Here is a 23,939-nt window from a genome sequence, read left to right as displayed (position 1 = left end):
GAAATTCCTCAGCTGGCGAGGCGGTTTGCAGCCGGGAAGAGCAGAACTCCCCTGGAAAGGTAAAAAAACCAGGGATTTGGGCAGGAAAGTTCGCCAGACCTCTGAGCCCAGAGAGTCGGAGGGAGACCGCGTGGCAGACTGCCGCGTCCCTTGGGACAGGCACAGCCCCTGACGGGGGAAAGGAGAACCGCGGGATTCCTGGCGCTGCCGGGGGAATTGAGAGCTGGGTCTGTGATCACAGAGGACTGAGCCTAAAGGGGGCAGCCTGAAGAGCTGACCAGACCATGCAGTCCCGGTAAGAGAAGAAGCTTACAGAAACCGAGCCTTCCCCGTTTCCGCGGCCGGCGTTTGTTTGTTTGTTTTCACTGAATCCTGTTCATGGGACATTTCGGATACAGACACTCACCTGTGCTGAAGAGAGGGAGAGTGTGCGGAGGAGTGGAATCTGGGGAGAGACTGAGGAGAGAAGGGGGGCAGGGAGAGGTGGCAGCGAATTGAGTGCTGAGACACCCCTGAGCCCAGGGCTGAGGCAGCCATTCTCTCCGGAGAGTGAGACTCCTCCCTCCAGCCCCCAGGCAAGGAGCACAGCCACACCCAGATTCCACCCTGTAGGAGATCAAGGATTAAAATAACCTGATCAGTCCCTGGGAGTTAACAGGGTCTGGCCTATAGAGGGATTTTCAATCCCAGCAACAACACAGCACTGGTAACTCTTACGCAGCCAGCTCTGGGCAGTGAACTTCCACTGGACAGAGAGGCCCTATAGCCTCAGAGGCCAACCCCAGAACACTGCCACCCAGAGGCTGACCCACAAACTGACTCTTTGCTAAACACAAAATAAGGCAGTCTGGGAAACAAATGCGGCTTGCTTTAAAATAAGGACTGTGGTTTACAACACAGAGGAACAGTGTATCGCAGGGAAACTCAACACTCTCCTGAATACCTGGCAGGTCTAAGGCGAGCCACACTGAAGAATAGAAGAACCGAAGGACCTTCACTACTGCAATATTTTTTTTTCCTCTTTTTTCACCTTTTAACTAAGAAACCAATTTATTTTTATTTTTTTTATTTTCTTCTTTTTTTTTCTCTTTTTTTTTCTTCTTTTTTCCATCACCTGATTTTACCCTTTTAATTACTACCTTCTTATTTTTAACCAGTATTATTACTGCTACCATTTTACCATTTTTTTTTAAAGTGCCATTTTATTTTCTCTTTATTTTATTTAGGGATTAGTGTTCTCCAGTCTATTTTCATTGTTATATTATTGGTTGTTTCTAGTTTGCATTCATCTCCAGGGAGCTGTTGCTGGAATTTGTTGGGATTAATGGCTGTTCTATAGGAGTATTCTCCTCATATAAAAAAGTCTCTTCCCCTCTTCCACTTCATTCTCTCTTTTCGCTCTTTTTTTTTTTTCTTTTCTTTTCTTTTCTCGCTTGTATTTTCCCCCCTCCTTTTTCCCAATTTCATTTTTGCACTCCTTTTTTTGGTCCCTAATTTTCTTTTCTTTTTTCTCTTTTATCTTCCTTCTTCCTTATCCCCTAATTCTCTTAATTCGGGTGGTCACCTTTATTTGGGGTTATTAATATCGTGAATATATTTGTGTTTAGTGCCTGGTACGTGGTGCCTTGTTGTGTTGTATTTTGTGCCTTTAAATAAAAGCAGGAGATCCAAGCAACAGCAGCCTCCTGAGCACCACACCCTCTGCTGAGGAACAGCAGCTGTACGTGAAACCTCCCCCCACCAGCCAGAAGAGCCACCACAGCTGTGAACAGCACCCACCAGAGGAGCTGCTGCCAACTGAAGAGCAGCTGCTACCGCAACCGCCCGAACAGCAACCACAGACCAAGGAGTCACTGCCACCCAGGGAGCAGCCACTGAACAACTCAATGTCTAGATATGTCAGTGAGATCAAACATGGGTAGACAAAGAAATCCCCAAAGGAAAGAGAAGGAGGACTCTCCAGAAAAGCAGCTAAGTAATACAAAGGTATGCAACATGACAGAAAAAGAATTCAGAATAAGGGTCCTAGAGTGCATAAACCGGATGGAGGAAAAAATCGACAACCTCTGCAAGAAGCAAGATGAAACAGATGAAAAAATCAATAACATATGGAAGAAGCTAGAAGAAACAGATGAAAAAATCAACAACTTAAGTAAGACCCAAGAAGAAATGAAGAGTGATATAGCTGCAGTGAAAAACTCCATTGAAAGTATAAACAGTAGACTAGGAGAAGCAGAGGACCGAATTAGTGAATTAGAAGACAAGGAAGCAAAACATACCCAAAATGTACTGCAATTGGAGAAAAAAATTAAAAGACAGGAGGAGAACCTAAGGGAGCTTTGGGACAACATACGAATAATAGGGGTACCAAAACAACAGAAAGATGAACAAAGATTAGAAAACCGATTCAAAGAAATAATATCAGAAAACTTCCCTGAGGTGGGGAAGAAAAAAGTCACACAAGCCCAGAGAGTCCCAAACAAGGTGAACCCGAAAAGACCCACACCAAGACACATCATAATTACCATGGCAAATATTCAGGACAAAGAGAGAATCTTACAGGCTGCAAGAGAGGGCCGGAAAGTTACATACAAGGGATCTCCCATTAGATTATCAAATGATTTCTCAACAGAAACACATCAGGCCAAAAAAGAATGGACGGAAATTTACAAAGTGATGCAAATCAAAGGACTGAATCCAAGAATACTCTATCCAGCAAGGCTATCATTCAAACTTGAAGGGGAAATAAGAAGCTTCACAGACAAAAAAAGGCTAAGGGAGTTTATCACCACCAAGCCAGCAATGCAAGGAATGCTAAAGGGACTGGTATAAAAAGAAGAAATAAAAAGCTCAGAAAGAAAACAGCCACACAAAAAAAGAAATGGCTACAAACAAGTACCTTTCAATAATAACTTTAAACGTAAACGGACTAAATGCTCCAACCAAAAGACATCGAGTGGCTGAATGGATAAAAAAAAATGACCCATACATCTGCTGTCTACAAGAAACCCACCTCATTAGAAGGGACTCACACAGACTGAAAGTGAAAGGATGGAAAAATATCTTTCAGGCAAATGGAAAGGAAAAGAAAGCTGGGGTAGCAATACTTATATCGGACAAAATAGACCTCAAAGTGAAGGCCATAACAAGAGATAAGGAAGGCCACTTCATAATACTAAAGGGATCAATACAACAAGAAGATATAATCCTGGTAAACGTATATGCACCCAATGCAGGAGCACCCAAATTCATAAAAAAACTCCTGGAAGATATCAAAGAAAAGATTGACAACAATACAATCATAGTAGGGGACTTTAATACACCACTGACAACACTGGATAAGCCCTCTAGACAAACAAACAGCAAAGATACAGCAATCCTAAATGACTCACTAGATCAGATGGGCTTAATTGACATCTTCAGAACACTTCACCCCAAAGCCAGGGAATATACATTCTACTCAAATGCTCATAAGATATATTCAAAAATAGACCATATATTGGGTCACAAGCAAAGTATCCCCAAATTCAAGAAGATTGAAATCATAAAAAGCGTCTTCGCAGACCACGATGGCATAATATTAGAAATAAACTACAATAAAAACAACCCAAAATACTCAAACACCTGGAAGCTGAATAGCATGCTATTAAATATTGATTGGGTTACCAATGAAATCAAAGAAGAAATTCGAAACATCCTGGAAACTAATGACAATGAAAACACAACAATCCAAAACCTATGGGACACAATGAAAGCAGTCCTGAGAGGGAAGTTTATAGCTCTACAGGCCTATCTCAAAAAACAAGAAAAAATGGTAGTAAATCATCTAACTCTACAACTCAAAGAATTAGAAAGAGAGCAACAAGAAAACCCCAGAGTGAGCAGAAGGAAGGAGATAATAAAGATTAGAGCAGAAATAAATGACATAGAGACCAAAAAAACAATACAGAAAATCAATGAAACCAAGAGCTGGTTCTTTGAAAGGATAAACAAGATTGACAAACCTCTAGCCAGACTCACCAAGAAGCAAAGAGAGAGGACCCAAATAAACAAAATCAGAAACGATAGAGGCGAAATAACAACAGACCCCACAGAAATACAAATGATTGTTAAAAAATACTATGGACAGCTCTACTCCAACAAACTAGACAACCTGGAGGAAATGGACAAATTCCTAGAAAAATACAACATTCCAAAACTCAATCAGGAAGAATCTAAAAATCTCAACAGGCCAATAACTATGGAAGAAATTGAAGCAGTCATCAAAAAGCTTCCAGCAAACAAAAGCCCAGGACCAGACGGCTTCACAGGGGAGTTTTACCAAACATTCAAGGAAGAACTAAAACCTATCCTCCTCAGACTACTACAAAAAATTCAAGAGGAAGGAACACTTCCAAGCTCATTCTATGAAGCCAGCATCACCCTAATACCAAAACCAGGTAAAGACAACACAATGAAAGAGAATTACAGGCCAATATCCCTCATGAACATAGATGCCAAAATCCTCAACAAAATCTTAGCAAATCGGATCCAGCAGTACATCAGAAAGATCATACACCATGACCAAGTAGGATTTATCCCAGGGATGCAAGGATGGTACAATATCCGCAAATCAATAAACGTGATACATCACATAAACAAATTGAAAGAAAAAAACCACATGGTCATATCAATTGATGCAGAAAAAGCATTTGACAAAATTCAACACCCATTTTTGATAAAAGCTCTCAGCAAGGTGGGAGTAGAAGGATCATACCTCAACATAATAAAAGCCATATATGACAGGCCCACAGCCAACATCATACTCAATGGACAAAAACTAACACCATTTCCCCTAAGAACAGGAACAAGAGAGGGATGCCCCCTCTCACCACTCCTGTTCAACATAGTACTGGAAGTGTTAGCCATTGCAATTCGGCAAGAAGAAGAAATAAAAGGCATCCAAATTGGAAAAGAGGAAGTAAAACTGTCCTTATTTGCAGACGACATGATATTATACATACAAAACCCTAGAGACTCCATCAAAAAGCTACTGGACTTAATACATGAATTTGGCAATGTAGCAGGATACAAAATTAACCCCAAGAAATCCGAGGCATTTCTATACACCAATAGTGAACTTTCAGAAAGAGAGATTATAAAAACAATCCCGTTTACCATCGCACCAAAAAAATTAAGCTACCTAGGAATAAACTTAACTAAAGAGGTAAAAGACCTCTACTCAGAAAACTACAGGACGTTGAAAAAAGATATAGAGGAAGACATAAACAGATGGAAGAACATACCGTGTTCATGGATTGGTAGAATCAACATCATTAAAATGTCCATACTACCCAAAGCAATCTATAAATTCAACGCACTTCCCATTAAAATACCAACAGCATACTTCAGAGATCTAGAACGAACTCTCCAAAAATTCATCTGGAATAAAAAAAGACCTCGAATAGCTGCAGCAATCCTGAAAAAGACCAAAGTAGGTGGGATCTCAATACCAGATATCAAGATGTATTACAAAGCCACTGTTCTCAAAACTGCCTGGTACTGGCACAAGAATAGGCATATAGATCAATGGAATAGAATAGAGAGCCCAGAAATCGGCCCGAACCAATATGCTCAATTAATATTTGACAAAGGAGGCAAGAGCATACAATGGAGCCAAGATAGTCTCTTCAATAAATGGTGCTGGGAAAATTGGACAGATATATGCAAGAAAATGAAACTAGACCACCAACTTACACCATACACAAAAATAAACTCAAAATGGATAAAGGACTTAAATGTACGACAGGAAACCATAAAAATTCTAGAAGAATCCAAAGGCAACAAAATCTCAGACATATGCCGAAGCAATTTCTTCACTGATACAGCTCCTAGGGCACTTGAAACGAAAGAGAAAATGAACAAATGGGACTACATCAAAATAAAAAGCTTCTGCACAGCAAAAGAAACCATCAACAAAACAACAAGAAAACCCACTTTGTGGGAAAACATATTTGCCAATGTCATATCTGATAAGGGCCTAATCTCCAAAATTTATAGGGAACTCATACAACTTAACAAAAGGAAGATAAACAATCCAATCAAAAAATGGGCAAAGGACCTAAATAGACACCTTTCAAAAGAGGACATTCAGAAAGCCAAGAGACATATGAAAACATGCTCAAAGTCACTAATCATCCGAGAGATGCAAATCAAAACAACAATGAGGTACCATCTCACACCTGTCAGACTGGCTATCATCAACAAATCAACAAACGACAAGTGCTGGAGAGGATGTGGAGAAAAAGGAACACTTGTGCACTGCTGGTGGGAATGCAGACTGGTGCAGCCACTATGGAAGACAGTATGGAGTTTCCTTAAAAAACTGAAAATGGAACTCCCATTTGACCCTGTGGTCCCACTTCTAGGAATATATCCCAAGAAACCAGAAACACCAATCAGAAAGGATATATGCACCCCTATGTTCATAGCAGCACAATTCACCATAGCTAAGATCTGGAAACAGCGTAAGTGCCCATCAGTAGATGAATGGATTAGAAAACTGTGGTACATCTACACGATGGAATACTATGCTGCTCTAAAAAGGAAGGATCTCTTACCATTTGCAACGTCATGGATGGAACTGGAGAGCATTATGCTAAGTGAAATAAGCCAGTCAATGAAGGAAAAATACCACATGATCTCACTCATTCATGGATAATAGAGACCATTATAAACTTTCGAACAATAATAGATACAGAGGCAGAGCTGCCTCAAACAGATTGTCAAACTGCAGCAGGAAGGCCGGGGAGGGTTGCGGGGCAGAAGGTAGGGGGGTAAGAGATCAACTAAAGGACTTGTATGCATGCATATAAGCATAACCAGTGGACATAAGACATTGGGGGATAGGGGAGGCTAGGGGACTGTCTAGGGCGGAGGGATAAAATGGACACATATGTAATACCCTTTGTAATACTTTAAGCAATAAAAAAAAAAATAAAATAAAAAATAAAAAATAAAAAATAAAAAGAAAAATCACATGATCATCTCTATAAATTCTTAAAAACATTTGATAAAAGCCAACATCAATTCCTGATAAAAATTCAGTAAATTGGAAGTAATTGAGAAAAGTCCTTCCCCTAATCAAGGGCATGTATGAAAAAATTTATGGTTAATGGACATTTTTGCAGGTATGCTATGGTCAGTTAAACATGCATATTGTAATCCCTAGACCAAACACTAGAAGTAGCACAAAAGGAGTGAAATAGTCATTTCAACAATGGTGCTGGAAAAATAATCAGTGGTGCATATGGGAAAATAGTGATTTTTAATCCTACCTCACTCCATGTTATAGGGCCCAGAAGCTAACCAATGGTGTTTACATTTTTAAGTGGTTGAAAAAGATTAAAAACCAGTATTTGTGACATACAAAATTTCTGTAAAATTCAGATTTTGGTATCGATACAGGAAGTTTATTGGAGCACAGCCTCGCTCCCTCACGTACACAGTGTCTCTGGCTGCTTTGGCACAGCTGTGACAGAGCTCAGCAGCTGGGACAGAAAACCGGAACTGTTTACAGAAGACTTTTGCTGATTTTGCAAACTTTCATATGAGATGGGTCAGCATTCATTATGACATATAAAGCTCCTGGAAAAAAAAAAGCAGAGCAAATTCTTTTCATGACCTTGGAGTAGCAAAGATTTCTTAGAGAGAACAAAAAATATTCTAATCTTTAAAAAGCACATTTTTCTTTATAAATATTTTGAAATCCTGTTCATCAAAAGAAATCAAGAAAAAATATATATCTGAGGAAGGGCATGTATAAAAAATAAAAATAATTCCTACAAATGAATAATTTTTAAAGGTGAGTAATTCAATTTTAAAAAGATTAAAGAGTTGAATAGGGTGATCTTACCCCCACCCCTGCCCCACCCCCAAAAAAGGATCTATTAGTAGGCACTTCATAGAGGGTTTATTTCCAGCTGTGTAGGAGCATTTTTGGCGGATAGAACCCCATGGTCTACCCTGCCCAAGAATTACCTTTGCTTAAAGACAGCACTTTGCCCAAGGTCCCTCTACCCCCTTCCCAGGACAGCAAATGCATGGTGTCCTCCGTCCTAGAACACTCATTGATGATATTTAGAATTTTATTCCCTATTTGGAAGTATGCATCATGCCTTCCTCACTACCACCTGAAAAGAGTGAACTTGAAACAGGCAAACATCACATCAGCAGGAACTGTGCAGGGTCCCAACCAATCTTGAGGCCTAATTCAGACAGAACCCAGCCAGCCTGGGCAGTGTCAACACCGCTACTGCACAAGTGGCCGCATGGGGGCGCTGTGTATCCACCTAGTGAGCTGAGTGAGCTGCTGATGGGGCCCTGTGGGAGAGGGAGGGTTAAGGGAGAGAGTCTTGGCTTGGTCCCTACATCAGGGAGACTATCTGATGAATCAGAGGTTTGCTGATCATATCTTCTCACACTAACTGCTATGCAGGTGTGTTGGTCACAGCAGGAAGCCATGAGCTTGGCTTGTCTGGAGGTAAGGCTTCTCTTGGAGCCTATGTTTGGTGGAGAGTGTGAGGGAGCTTCCTTCTGTGGGGTAGCCTGGATAATTCAAGTCGGGTGTAGAGCAAGGAGCACATGCTTCTAGGAAACAGAGAAGCTGTGGGGATGACCACAGGCCACAAACCCTGCCTGGACAGCTCAGCACAGCCAGCAGCACCTGTTCATAGTAAGATGGATAGAATAAAGAATGCCTGGAGCAGCTGAGCCTGTCCAGGAGGTGCAAGGTGCCTGTGGAGCCTACAAGGACAGTGACATCACAGGCAAGCCCTCCACTCAGAGCAAAGGGAGGGGTAAAGCCTCTGCTCTCTCACCCTAAGCACCAGAGCCCAGAGCTGGGAGATGGCCAGTCTTGCCCTGTCCAAATCTTCCAGGGACCCTCAGCTCCTCTGCTGCTTGGCCCTCTGTCTCCTGGGGGCAGGTGAGTCCTAAGTTCAGGTGGGACATCCTTGAACCCAAAGTTCTTAACTGTCACTGCCTGTCCATGTCCTTCCTGTGCTGGTCTCCAGCTTCTGTCTGCTTCCTCCACAGGTTCAGTGGCTGCTGGAGTCACCCAGTCTCCAAGACATGTAATCAAAGGCCAAGGGGGGATGGCCATTCTGAAGTGCCACCCCATCTCCGGACACAGAAGTGTGTACTGGTACCAGCAGACTCTGGGACACGGCCCTCAGTTCCTCATTGAATATTTTGAAAAGAAGGAGAGAGAAAAAGGGAGCATCCCTGATCGGTTCTCAGGAAATCAGTCCAGTGACTACAGCTCTGAGCTGGCCATGAGTGCCTTGCAGCTGGGAGACTCAGCCGTGTATCTCTGTGCCAGCAGCTTAGACACAGCCCTGCAGGGTCAATGGCTTTCTGTACTCAAACCTCCCTGCCCCAGATGAGGATGTCACAGGAGAGGGAGGGGGCCTTAGCAACTTACCAGTATAGGGCTAACTTCTTTTGCAACATCCTCCCTGGCCTGCTGAGCTCAGCCAGAGCTTTCCTGAGTGTCCTCCCAGCTCTGCCAGCACCTTGCAATTCCTAGCACATGGCAGGAACTCCTGCTGTGGTAGATTGGTTGTCCACATTGTGTGTGCTAATGCGAGGTAGACATTGTGTATCCATTTTACAGAAGATAAAATGCTCCATATATGGTTTTATAGCCAGGATGTTGCAGCTCCTGGATGTGCCAAATATTTCACATTTGTCAACCATACATCTCCAGTCCTCAGAAGTCAACATTCCCCCAGAATTCCATGGTGCTGCCTGTGCCTTAGTTAATGGAATACTATGCAACTATACAAAAGAAGTATCTCTCATCCATTGAGACAGCAAGGAGGGACTTGGAGAGTATTATGCTAAGCAAATTAATTCAGTCAGAGAAAGACAAGTATCACATGATCTCACTTAATGTGGAATGTAGTGAACAAAATAGATACATAGACATAGAAGCATGGAACAGAATGACGTACCTCAGAGGGAAGGGGGGAGAGTGGAAAGGGAAGAGCTAACCAAAGAACTAATATGCATATATGCCTAATCCATGGTCATAGACAATAGTGTAGTGAAGGTCTAGGTGGAGGTCGGAACGGGGTGAAGGAGGTCAGCGTGTGTGTGTGTGTGGGGGGGGGGGGGTGCAAAATAAGACATCTATAATACTTTCAACAATAAAAATAAATTTTATAAAAGTAAAAGAAACAAAATAAAATATAACAGAGCCCTGTCTTTGCCATTTCCAGAGTATCAGAGCAAGTATGCAAAGGTCATCCATCATGTTTGGTTACACAGCTGATTTCCTGCCAACTTCTAGGATACAGAACTTCAAGCCAGAGAACATGTCTGTCCTGTCCTAGTTCACATAGAGCGAGACCATGATGTCCCTCCAATAAAGGAGCTAAGGAACTATGGGATTTCCAGACTAGCAGAAGGTTCACCAAGAAAACAGAAGCCCTCTAGGAATTGCAGGCAGGATTCTGGGGGTTACTGCAGGGAATCAGTGTTTCTAAACCACTGGAAGGTGTGGAGGAAGGAGGGTCTCAGCTTGCCTAAACTTTCCATCAGAACATCTGAAATCGCTACTTCTGCCCAGGTCAGGAACTGCAGAAAACAGCTGAGCATCACAGCTATTAAATGAATGGTGTAGACCAGTGGTTCTCGACCTTGGCTGCACATTAGAATCACCTGGGAATCTTTTTAAAATCCTGATTTCTGGGCCTCATCCTCTGGAAATTCTGTTTCTTTGTTACTAATGTTGTGGCCCCACCCCATAACAAAGAAACAGAATTTCCGGAGGATGAGGCCCAGAAATCAGGATTTTAAAAAGATTCCCAGGTGATTCTAATGTGCAGCCAAGGTTGAGAACCACTGGTGTAGACATTTACAGACTGGGATACAAGTTTATCAATGAATGCAGACGACTTTAATTCTATTCATTTTGTGCATTTAATCCAATTACCTTATTCGTTGCTCATTTTCTGTGAGGTAGCACACAAATTACCCAGGTTACAGGTGAAAACACTGATTGTTAGACAGTTTGGATAATTTGCTAAAGGAGGCAAAGCTAACAAATATCAGAACAGGGATTAAAACATGGGCCATACTGACTTCCACCCATACTTTAAATCACCCCACCCTTCTGCATTTGGTGGGAGGAGGCATCTGCAAAATGGGAATATGGATCCAAAAATTCCTGTCAGAAATGCAGGCTCTAACACAAATCATTTGCCTAACAGCTTTCATCTGGGAAGGGACATGCTGAAGAGGAAAGAGATCCAGCTTTGGGAACCTGTCTGTTCATATTCTGACCTGTATTGGGGTGGTGACTCAGAAACTATTTGTCTGAATATTTGCATTTGTAACCTGGGGCCAATAATTTGTGTCATGCAGAGATTTGCACAAGCAAATAAAACAAATTGTTTAATAAAAAATATAGGCTCAATTAATCTTTGTTCTCTATAAACTGTGATAAATCTCTAGTCTAGGACATTTACTACTAGACACCTGGTGCACGGACTTGTGCCAGATGAGGTCCCTAGGCCTGGCCTGCGGGGATCAGGCTGAAACCAACCTCCAACATCCCCCGAGGGGTCCTGGATTGTGAGAGGACAGTTCTCGGGTGTTGCACCCTGGAATTGGGTTCCCTCCTCTCTGGTTCTGGGTGCATCACCCGAGAACCGCAGCTGCCAAGTCACCGCAGCTTGGCAGCTCCTGCATTGAGCGGCTGCCCCTGGTGGTCATTGCATGTCATAGCTACTGGTCAGACAGTCGGGTGATCAGATGATCGCTTAGGCTTTTATATATATACTAGAGGCCTGGTGCACAAAAATTTTTGCACTGGGGGGGGGGGGTCCCCTCAGCCCGGCCTGTGCCCTCTCACAGTCTGGGACCCCTCAGGGGATGACCACCTGCTGGATTAGGCCCACTCCCCAGGGGATTGGGCCTAAACTGGCAATAAGACATCCCTTTGGCAGCCAGGGAACCCTTGGGGATGTCCACTTGCCAGCAGGGAGCAGGCCTAAGCTGCAGTCAGACATCCTTAGCACTGCTGAGGAGGCGGGAGAAACTCCCACCACCTTCGCTGTACTGACAGCCATCAGCCAGGCTTGTGGATGAACAGAGCTCCCCCTGTGGGAGCGCACTGACTACCGGGGGGCAGCTCCTGCATTGAGTGTCTGCCCCCTGGTGGTCAGTGTGTGTCATAGTGACCAGTCATTTCCAGTCGTTCTGCTGTTAGGGTCAGTTGGCATATTACCCTTTTACTATATAGGATAGAGGCCTGGTACATGGGAGGGGGCCGGCTAGTTTGCCCTGAAGGGTATCCCGGATCAGGGTGGGGGTCCCGCTGGGGTGCCTGGCCAGCCTGGGTGAGGGGCTGATGGTTGTTTGCAGGCTGGTCAAGCCCCCCCCCCCAGTAGGGACCCTCACCCTATGGAGGTTGGGCCAGTCTGGGTGAGGGGCTGAGGGCCATTTTCAGGCTAGCCAAGCCCCCCCTGGGGATGGAAGTTCCCAGCCTCTCCTTTTTTTCTTTTTTCTTTTTTATTATGAGATTTATTTACCTTCTATAATTGAAACTTTATAGCCTTGAGTGGAGCTCAGAGCTGGCCAGGGTGGGCAGGAAGCTTGGCTTCCTCCATCCCCAGGGGCAACCCAAGCCTCCTGCTCGCTCCAGCTCCATGGCTGCAGGCCGCCATCTTGGTTGGGTTAATTTGCATATAGTCGCTCTGATTGGCTGGTGGGCGTGGTTTAAGGCATAGTGAAGGTACAGTCAATTTGCATGTTTGTCTTTTATTAGATTAAACAGATGTGCAGTTCTGGGATGAAAGGCAGCCATGGGTTACTTTTGCCTGATTCATCTATGGTTCAGAAAGAAACTCCTCTGAAATGCTAATACTTTTGTCTGATAATTTATTGGGTGAAATTAATTACACAGAGGTGATTCTTAAGGGAAAATAAATATGGGACCAAGGAAAGCACTTCCTGTTTGATGTTAAGTCTGATGTACAAAAAGGTGTGGTACTACCAGAAAGTTGTGGCTTCAGAGTGACTGGTGATCACACAGAAGATCTGATGGAAGGGACAGTTTTGTGTGAAGAGAGACCATCATAGTGGAGCCTCTAGTGCCCTCATCCATCCCCGGCCCACCTCTGGTATGAGCCTCAGCTGCAGTGGAGAATTACATACAAGTTTGTGTGCATTTACCTGGTTCTGACAGCACCCCATCTTCTGCAGGCTGGGTGTCCCTCTTCTTTCTGCTCTGGCCTCCTCTCTATCATGGGAGCCCACATGGCCTGCACAGCAGGGCAGCCAGAGCTGCAGAAGTGCTAATGCTCCTGGAAGGAAAGGAGCCAGGGATGAAAGCTCAGCCTCTGTATCCAGGAAGACAGTTCAGGCGGTGGTCTGTGTGCTTCTCTGCAGATTCCAACAAAATCCATAAATCCATCTCCCAATGTGCCTGTATAACTGCAATATTGTACCTTATCCTAGATTTCTCCTTCACTATTTCTTTCTCCCTGCTCTCTTTCTCTTGCTTCCTGAGATTATTTTCAAAATAAACTACTTGCACCTAAGTCCTCATCTCAGACTGTGCCTCCAGGGGCCAGCCTAAATGGTAACAATATGGAAGGAAGTGACCATCATTTTTATTTCATCCATTCTGCCATCTATTAATTTTAAAAGCCTAATAAAAGCAAAAGTCTTATAATAACTTATAGGAATGAATCTTTTCCCCATTTATTTTGATTAATTTTGAATTCTCAACAGACTCACATGGGTTGTTGCTCCCTTCAAGCTCTGAACCTATGTATAACTGACTAGAATGGGTTATCTTTACAGAAGTGGAGTCTGCCTGGACTCTTATAACCATTCATTCCTTTCATCATTCATTCAACAAACACTAAATAAATACAGGTACAGAGTAGTTTGGGATTTGTGGGTTGAAAGCTATGAAAATTTAGAGGGCTTTTTTTGGTTAATCCTCACCTGAGGAAATTTTTGCATTGATTTTTAGAAAGAGTGGAAGGGAGGGTGGGGGGACCAAGAGAAATATCAATGTGAGAGAGACACATTGATTGGTTGCATTTTGCACATGCCCCAACCTGAGCCGGGGATCCAGCCTGCAACTGAGGTACATGCCCTTGACTGGAATCTAACCCAGGACCCTGCAGTCCACGTGCTGACGCTTTATCCACTAAGACAAACCAGCCAGGGCTGATTTAGGTAGCTTTTTGAAAAAGAGAATAACATTTTTTGTAGATGTCTTCTAAAGGTCCTGTGTACATGAGAAGGCCTGGCATTATTCTTCATTGTCCACATAGCAAACCTCCCTTCACTATTTAACATGAATAAGCACTACTCCGGGTGCATGGGAGACACCACTGCAAAAAAAACACAAAAACACAAAAAACAGCTTTGAGATGAGGTGCATGTTTTCTGCAATATCAAATCTGTGGCTCTAATTGATTAAAAATACTTTACAAAGGAACTATTACTAATGAATGCTTATATCTGTAAAGAAATTATGGTATTATTGAGAATACTAACAGTATGGTTTGGTCATACCTTCTTGTGAGAACAGTCCTCAGGTCTCTGGGATTCCATGTACTCTAACCCAATGTGAGTCCTAGCTGAAAAACTCCTCTTTTTTTTGCATGGATCCTGCCTCAGGGAGTGGGCTCCTTTGCTTTCTGGCTCTTGGTTTCCTGGGACCAGGTAAGTCCTGAATAAGATGTAATGGCCTTTCCTGGGTTAGCCAGGCCCCACGCTGCAAGCCTTTATATGTGATGGCCATCAACCTCCTCCTCGCCTCTGATTTATGACTCCGTGTCCTTTCTCACTGTTGTGTGACTAGTTGATCAGCAAGATGACATCAAAATATGTAGTCACAGAAATAGGTGACCTCACACTGAGATGTAACCTGTATAAGAAATAGCAGCTTGAACTGGTATTGACTAGTTACTAGCTTGGCACAGAGCACATTTATGATTCAATCAAATATTCTCCCATTCTGTAGGGGTGCAAGACCTCTGAATGGAGACAGAACATTTCCCTGTGATTCTGCAAACCTGTACCTCTGTTGAATATCTCATCCACCTGGCTAGCAAGCCTTCTTTTTTTTTTTTTTTTCACAAAAGGCACAGTCATGGGGACTTAGGTGGTGCAGTCTTCTGTGGCCTCAGATGAAACCAAGGGAGAACTCTGACCCATGAGCACACAAGGACCTGAGCAGGAATGCAGGTCTCCCATCAGTCGGTGAATTGTGAGACAACGTAAAACAAGTCTTCAGATTCCAATGACTCCGACCTTGAGGCTTTGAAAACTTCCTGGACGTCATGTGGTTCCTATAACTGAGAGGATCATTGATTTGTTCTTGTGGGGAAGGGGTGTGGCAGGTTAGCTCTACAGCTCAGACATCACTGAGTCTATTTCCTTGAGACAGAATAGGAAGACATGAGATTCTGCCCTGGACCTGAAATGGTCACCAGGCTCTTCTTCTGGGTGGCTCTTTGTCTCCTTTGTGCAGGTAGGTATAGTAGGCTTTTTGCCCTGGATTCCCAAGATCTCAGCCCAAAACTTCATCTTAGAATGACAGTATCAGGTCTGTGACTCTCTCTTTACAGGACACCTGGATGCCCGAATCACCCAGAGCCCAACATACAAGGTCACAGGGAGAGAAAAGAAGGTGACTCTCAGATGTCACCAGACTGATAACCACAACAATATGTACTGGTATCGACAAGACCTGGGGCATGGGCTGAGGCTGATCCATTACTCAGTCGGTGCTGGGATCACTGACAAAGGAGATGTTGCTGATGGGTACAGTGTCTCTAGATCAAATACAGAGAACTTTGCCCTCACACTAGACTCAGCCACCCCTTCCCATACATCTGTGTACTACTGTGCCAGCAGTGAATCCACAGCATAACAGAGCTACATCCTCTCTGCACAAAAAGGCAGGGGGAAGCCCCTCCCCAGGTCTTAGCAGAGCCCTATACAGAATCCTACACCTGTGTGCTGCGGTCCTCCTGCAGGGTACTTTCTGTTAGGCCTGGACCAGACCAAGGGCCTTGGGCACACACTACACACTGTTACTGTCTGTTTACCTGTCTTCTGAAGCAATACCATTATCTGGGAAGTTGTTTCCCCAGATCTAGCTTTTCTCACCATCAATCTGAGTCTGATGCCTCCAGGGTGGAAAGTAATCAGTAACTCAGACCCATGTGGACCCCTTATATATTATACACTAGTGTCTTATAGGTTAATGAAGTGGAGTCCTCTTCCATAAAAAAGCTATAGGATACCTACTGTTTACTAGAAGGACATGAGGCTTTGCCATGAGCTAGGAAGACATAAAACAACATGGAGGGTAATGAAGATAGAGAAGGCACTTGGTCATGACCTGCAGAAAGAATAGGAGCATCCAACTCAGACAATTTTCTACCACATTAGTTAATCTCTTGTATCTCTGAATGCCAGTGCATTCCAGGGCAAAGCCAAGTCCACACCCAGTGCCTACCCTTGCCTAAGAAAAAGATAAGGTTCAGCATGTGTGACTGGGAGAATGTAGGGAATGGGGACATACACAGTGATGCTCACTGGAGATCCTGACTTACAGATAAGACAATGAATTCACGTTTTGGTACTGAAGATGCTGTTGTCATGTCTTAGTGAAAATGCCCAGGGGACAGGAGTGACTGGCAAATGAGAAGATAAACTTAGAGATTCAGTGAGATCTCTGCAATCCAGACAGCATGGGAGTCCAGAGTGACAGCCATTCATGGATTTTGTTGGAAAAGGAGCTTATAAATATTTAAATTAGTCAGCCAAGAATGCTATAATATAGATCCCATGTCTCTGAGGTTGAGGGGATTGATCGAGGCAGTGATGTCACTATGGGAACTGCCTGTGCAGACATGGGAGGCCTCTCCTCCTCTGCTCATGCTCACAAGGACCCTGACCTGGTGAACCTCCCATTCTTGTCCTGACTTTGCCATGGGCACCAGGCTCCTCTGCTGGGTGACCTTCTGTCTCCTAGGGACAGGTGAGTCCTCAGAAATCCAAGCAGTTTAACTAGGTGTCTATGGTGTATGTGAGGGGTTGGTTGGGGGAGGGGAGGGGAGAGAGAGAGAGAGAGAGAGAGAGAGAGGATTACAATTGTTTTTTCTTAATTCTATTTTCAAATTATGTCTTCACAGGTCACACCAATACTGGAGTGTCCCAGTCCCCCAGGATTATAGTCACAGAGAGGGGACAGAATGTGTCTCTCCAGTGTGATCCAATTTCTGGACATGTTGGTCTTTACTGGTATCAACAGAGGCTGGGGCAGGGCCCAGAGTTTTTGATTTCCTTTCAGAACAAGGATCCCTTAGACAAATCAGGGATGCCTAAAGAGCGGTTCTATGCTGAGAGGCCTGGTGGCTCCTACTCCACTCTGAAGATCCAGCCTGTAGAGCAGGGGGACTCGGCTGTGTACCTCTGTGCCAGCAGCTTAACCACAGCGATGCAGAGTCACCCTCTTCCTGCTCTCAAACCCTCATGTGCTCACCTCTCCTCATAGTTCCCAGAACAAAGGAGTGGCCCTCTTCTTCCCTCATCAAGGGAAATAAGTGCCGTTGGCACTTTCACTGTCTTTCTGATACGGGGAGGTCAGGAAATGACCTTTGAAATCCAAGAACAGATCTGCTGGGTAATAATATTCTGTCTGTGGATTTCTGGAATTCCTTTATAGTTCAAGATTCTACAATTGAGATTGAGCACCCGTACTTAGGCTCAATCAAGTATGGTAAAATCTTTTCCTGTAAAATATAAAATTTCAACACATTTACAATAAACTACCTGTACTCAAACCGCATTAAGCTCTTGTGTGGACAGCCCATGCAAAGAACTATCAAGGCCACATGCAGCCACCAGCCTTAAAATACATAAATTAGAACCCTCAGTAAGAACTGTCATTGAAATCAATTATCCAGGAGCACCTGTCACCCACAATAATGCACATTAATGTATGCCTATATATTGTTTTAGTATTTTTCTCTGCAATCCTGCAGTCTTCTTCTCCACTCTATTTTTAATAAAAATTTAACTTTAGCTTGATGTAATAAAAACCCTACTTGAGAAGGTGTTAAAGAAAAGTGATTCAAAGACGACCTGATAACAGTTACAGTAAACCCCTTTTATTTTGGGGGGATACTTTTCAAGTGGATGCCTGAAACCACAAATAGTATCCAAATTCTATACAGACTGTTTTTTCTTATAAAACACACCTTTTTACTTAAAGGAAGCACTTTATGGCATCTCTTTGGCAAATCTTAATGGCCAGCATCAATATTCATGTGCTTTGGGGCACATGAGCAAACTAAGGGTGTCTAGAACACAAGCTACGTGATGCTGGTACGGTCAGTCTGATAATAAAGACAGCTACAAAGGGGCTAATACCATGTTGTGTACACAGCATGGATATGCTGCACAAAGGGATGGATAGTATCCTGTGAGGGACAGTATGAGGCAGTACAAGATTCCATCAGGCTATTCAGTATGGTGCTTAAGTAAAAACTTGGGAATTGTTTATTTCTGGAATTGACCATTAATAATTCTGAACGGCACTTCACTGCTGGTAACTGAAACTGTGGAAAGTGAAACTGCATATAAGGCGGGACTACTGTATGTAAAAACAATAGCAAGACAGGGAGTAGATAAATAAATACCTTACCATTGTGAGGTTTTCCTAATCTGTGTCCAATGGTATAATATCACTTGAAGGTAGACTGTGTTAAAGCAGAGATGTGAATTGCAAACCCTAGAGCCATCACTAAAATAACAAACACAATTAAAGCTAATGAGCCAACAAAAAAAGAGGAAATGGATTTATTAATATGCTCAATTAATACACACAAAGACATAAAACAAAGGAAAAGGGACAAAGAAGAGATGGAACTAATAGAACAAATAGCAAGATGATAGTTATTGACAAGCTAGATCAATAATCATATCAAATCTAAGTAGTCTAAATACTGCAATTAAAACCATAGACTGTGATATTCCTTACAAAAACAAAAACAAAAAACCTGTATGCTACCAACTAGAAATGCACTATAAACATGAAGACTCAGAAAGTTCTCTGAACAAGATATACCATGCTAACACTAATAACAAAAAAGCTGGAGCAGCAAAATTAATATCAAACAAAGTAAATTTCAGAGCAAAGGTTGTCATCTGGATAACAGAGGTCATATTCTAATGATAACAAAACAATCTAATAAGAAGACATAGCAATAATAAATATTTATTCATGTAAAAGCAAAGCTTCAAAGCATTGAACCAAACCAGCAAGGAGAAATAGACTGTAAGGCCGCTGAAAAACCCCCCCCTTTCCCCCTGGACCAGCTTTTCCAGTAAGCTCTGGTTAATGTAAAGATTAAAGAGAACTTCCCCCTCCTGACCTTTCCCGTAAAGCTCTGGCGCCCTGATCTGGTCATAGCATAGTTATCTTATCACTCCTCGGGATCGGCCTGCGCATACCAGACCACCCTGGCCCCTTAGGAAATGAGTCAACTAATAACAAAGACCTGTCCCTGTAAAAGATGAGTTATGAGTTAACTGGTAACCCAGTTCCCTGTTTTCCGGCCACCTGCGTGTGGTTTTTGCCTTTATAAACCCGTGTTCTGCAATTGCTCGGGGCTCCAGTCAGCCAGCACTTCCCTCGGGTTGCTGCCTGTCTGGCTGCGAGTCCCTGCGCCGCGCTTGTAATAAAAAGAAACCTCTTGCTCTTGCATCAAGTTCTGGTCTCTGCGCTTGATTTGGGGCCGTCGCCTCTTCCGTCGGATACACCGGGGGTCCTGGGACCCTACATTTGGGGGCTCGTCCGGGATTTGGGGCGACCCCCCCTTCAAGCGCCCAGATCGGTCTTGGAGGTAAGCAGACTCCGGAGTCGCTCAGTGTTCGTTCTGTCTTCTGTTCGTCCTCAGTTTCGGTTTTTCGGAACGGCAGGTTGCCGGCTCCGTAAGGAGACGGCTTCTCTGGTTGAAGGGTCTTCGACCAGAAAAACTGTCACCCTGGGGGACGCCCCAGGGACGGGTGGTGACCGGGAGGTCCTGGTCACTTCTGGCTGCCTGGCAACGGGCACTCGTGTGTCCGGCCAGACCAGCGTCAGGGAGGGATATCGTCCCTCAGCAGTCATTTTGTATCTGTGTAAATTCGTGTGGGTCCGGTGTCTCGTCGTGTCGCTTTTTGTTCTTTGTTTTTGTCTTCTGCTCCTCCTCTCCCATCCAGGTAACATGGGCCAAGGAAGCAGCACCCCTCTTTCTCTCACAGTGGCACATTGGAAGGACGTCCGGAGTCGGGGACTCAATCTTTCCGTCAGTGTTAAGAAGGGTCCTTGGCAGACTTTCTGTTCATCCGACTGGCCAGCCCTAGGCGTGGGATGGCCAGCGGACGGGACTTTTGACCTGTCTATTATTTTTGCAGTAAAGAATAAGGTGTTCCAATCAGGCCCGGCGGGCCATCCAGACCAGCAGCCGTATATTGTCGTCTGGCAGGACCTGGTCCAGAACCCTCCCTCTTGGCTGAAACCCTGGCTGCCATCCGGAACCTCCCGGGTTCTCGTGGCCCAGGCCCCTCCCGCCGCAGATCAGACGAAACGTCCCCTGGCAGATTCTCAAACCGATCTTCTCCTCTTGGACTCTCCACCCCCTTACCCCTCTCCTCTCCAGCCAGAGCCGCCGGAGAGACCGGAGCCTTCAGCACCTCCTCCCGCCCCTCCAACAGAGGGACCGGCCCAGGGAACCCGGAGTCAGAGGAGACATCCCGCGTCTCCAGATTCGACCGTAGCCTGCCCTCTCCGACCATACGGGCCTCCACCCCCCCGCGGAGACGATAATGAAACGGCTCCGCTCCAGCCACTCCAATACTGGCCCTTCTCCTCGGCAGACCTCTATAACTGGAAAACTAACCACCCTCCCTTTTCAGAGGATCCCCAGCGTCTAACGGGGCTGGTTGAGTCCCTTATGTTCTCTCACCAGCCCACTTGGGACGATTGTCAACAGCTTCTTCAGACTCTCTTTACTACAGAGGAAAGGGAGCGGATCCTCTTGGAGGCCCGGAAGAACGCCCCTGGCCCCGACGGCCGGCCGACTCTACTCCCTCATTTGGTGGATGCGGCCTTTCCTCTGGCCAGGCCGGACTGGGACTTCAACACGGCAGAAGGTAGGGAGCACCTGAAGGTCTACCGCCAGACACTAGTGGCCGGCCTCAGAGGGGCAGCTCGGCGCCCCACGAATTTGGCTAAGGTAAGAGAGGTCATACAGGGGCCCACTGAACCGCCTTCTGTTTTTCTCGAGCGATTAATGGAGGCGTTCAGACGGTACACCCCGTTTGACCCCACCTCGGAGGGGCAGAGGGCCTCAGTAGCTATGGCTTTCATAGGGCAGTCAGCATTAGATATTAAGAAAAAGCTGCAGAGGCTTGAGGGACTGCAGGATTTTACCCTCCAGGACTTAGTTAAAGAGGCAGAGAAAGTATACCACAAGAGGGAGACTGAGGAGGAGAAGGAGCAGCGGAGAGAGAGAGAGAGAGAGGAAAGGGAAGAGAAAAAAGAAAAAAGGGAAGAGAAAAGGCTAACCCGTATCTTGGCCGCAGCAATAGAAGGGAGTAAGCCACAGGAGAGAGGAAAAGAAAGACAGGCAGGGGCCCTGGGCAACAGGCCACCGTTAAGGAAGAATCAATGTGCTTATTGCAAGGAAGAAGGACATTGGAAGCGGGAGTGCCCGAAGAAGCTAGCGAAAAAGGCGCTGGCACTCCAGGAAGATAGTGATTGAAGAGGTCGGGGCTCGGACCCCCTCCCCGAGCCTAGGGTAACTCTTAAGGTGGAGGGGAAGCCTGTCAACTTCCTAGTGGATACAGGAGCCCAGTATTCAGTTCTTAAGAAACCGCTAGGGCCGGTCTCCCAGAAGACCTCCTGGGTAATAGGGGCAACGGGAAATGAACAATACTCATGGACTACCCGAAGAACAGTAGACTTAGGAGCGGGACGGGTAACCCACTCGTTTCTGGTCATCCCCGAGTGCCCTGCACCTCTGCTTGGGAGGGATCTGCTAACCAAAATGGGGGCCCAGATCACTTTCACCCCTCGGGGGCCGACCCTGACCCAGCATGGGGAACCAATTACCCTCTTGACACTTCAACTCGAAGATGAGCACCGGCTGTTTGAGGACAGAATTCAACAGAGTGAGGGGTTAGCGGAGTGGCTACATAAATACCCTAAGGCCTGGGCCGAGACTGCGGGGATGGGCCTGGCTGTCGAACGGCCCCCCGTAATAATAGAAATCAAGTCCTCTGCAACCCCGATTGCAGTGCGACAGTATCCCATGGCGAAAGAGGCCTGGAGGGGGATCAAGGTCCATATCCAACGCCTCTTGCACCTAGGGGTTTTGGTCAAATGCCACTCTCCGTGGAACACCCCACTCCTTCCAGTAAAGAAACCTGGAACTAATGACTACCGACCAGTGCAGGACTTAAGAGAGGTCAACAAGAGGGTGCAAGACATTCATCCCACGGTTCCCAATCCTTACAATCTCCTAAGTTCCATCCCTCCGTCTCACGTGTGGTATTCAGTTTTAGACCTAAAGGATGCCTTCTTCTGCCTACGGTTACATCCCGCCAGTCAAAACATCTTCGCCTTTGAATGGAGAGACCCAGACTCGGGGATAACGGGGCAGCTGACCTGGACCCGGCTTCCCCAAGGATTTAAGAATTCTCCCACCATCTTCGATGAGGCCCTTCACCAAGACCTGGCTGCCTTCCGCGCTGACCACCCGCACGTCACTCTTCTCCAGTACGTAGATGACCTCCTCCTCGCAGGAGCCACTAAAGAGGACTGTGAAGCAGGTACCGGGGCTTTGCTCTTAGAACTCTCTCGCCTAGGATACCGGGTCTCGGCCAAGAAAGCACAGATATGTCAGCGGAGGGTAACATATTTGGGATATGCCCTAGAGGAGGGGAAGAGATGGCTCACTGAGGCCCGGAAGAGCACGGTTACCCAGATTCCCAGGCCACAGACCCCCCGACAGGTCCGCGAGTTCTTGGGAACAGCTGGATTCTGCCGCCTCTGGATTCCGGGTTTTGCAACCCTGGCAGAGCCCCTCTACCCGCTGACAAAACAAGGGAATCCCTTCGAATGGGGGGAGACTCATCAAAAGGCCTTTGACAACATCAAAAAGGCCCTCCTCTCTGCTCCGGCATTGGCCTTACCAGATGTGGCCAAGCCTTTTACTCTGTTCATAGACGAGAGGAAGGGGATAGCCAGGGGGGTCCTAACTCAGACTTTAGGCCCATGGAAAAGGCCAGTGGCCTACTTATCCAAGAGGTTAGACCCCGTGGCTAGAGGGTGGCCAGGCTGTTTGAGAGCAATCGCAGCCACTGCCCTGCTCGTGAAGGATGCAGACAAGCTTACTTTGGGGCAGAAACTGACTGTAGTGGCCCCACATACCCTCGAGAGCATTATCCGGCAACCGCCGGACCGGTGGATGTCCAATGCTCGGATGACCCACTACCAGAGTCTCCTGCTAAACGAAGATCGGGTCCATTTCGGGGCCCCGGTGGCCCTCAATCCGGCAACCCTATTGCCGGAAGTAGATCCTGAGGGGAAAGAAGTTCTACACTCGTGTCGCGACATCCTAGCAGAAGAGACAGGGCCAAGGAAAGACCTTAAGGACTCTCCCCTGTCGGGACCTCAGCTCACCTGGTTCACAGATGGCAGCAGCTACCTCTATGAAGGTAAGAGGGTAGCAGGTGCAGCTGTAGTTGATCGGGACCGGACTATTTGGGCTAGTAGCCTGCCCGAAGGGACTTCAGCCCAGAAGGCTGAATTAATCGCATTAACCCAGGCCCTCAGACTTGCAGAAGGCAGCCGAGCTAATATTTATACT

At 45.5% G+C, this 23,939-nt stretch overlaps 1 gene segment (V, D, J or C); it reads left to right on the top strand.

The window, feature by feature from the left end:
- Nucleotides 1-8,642: 8,642 nt before the first annotated feature.
- On the top strand, nucleotides 8,643-9,495 carry LOC118665725. The segment is given in 2 exon segments: nucleotides 8,643-8,965; nucleotides 9,076-9,495. Coding segments are annotated over 2 exon segments (429 nt in total).
- The last annotated feature ends 14,444 nt before the right edge of the window (nucleotides 9,496-23,939 follow it).

This window comes from Myotis myotis, unplaced genomic scaffold (assembly GCF_014108235.1).
Source record: "Myotis myotis isolate mMyoMyo1 unplaced genomic scaffold, mMyoMyo1.p scaffold_m19_p_11, whole genome shotgun sequence".
NCBI lineage: Eukaryota > Metazoa > Chordata > Mammalia > Chiroptera > Vespertilionidae > Myotis > Myotis myotis.
The sequence above is the reverse complement of the archived record's forward strand: the minus strand, read 5'-3'. Positions and strand labels throughout refer to the sequence as shown.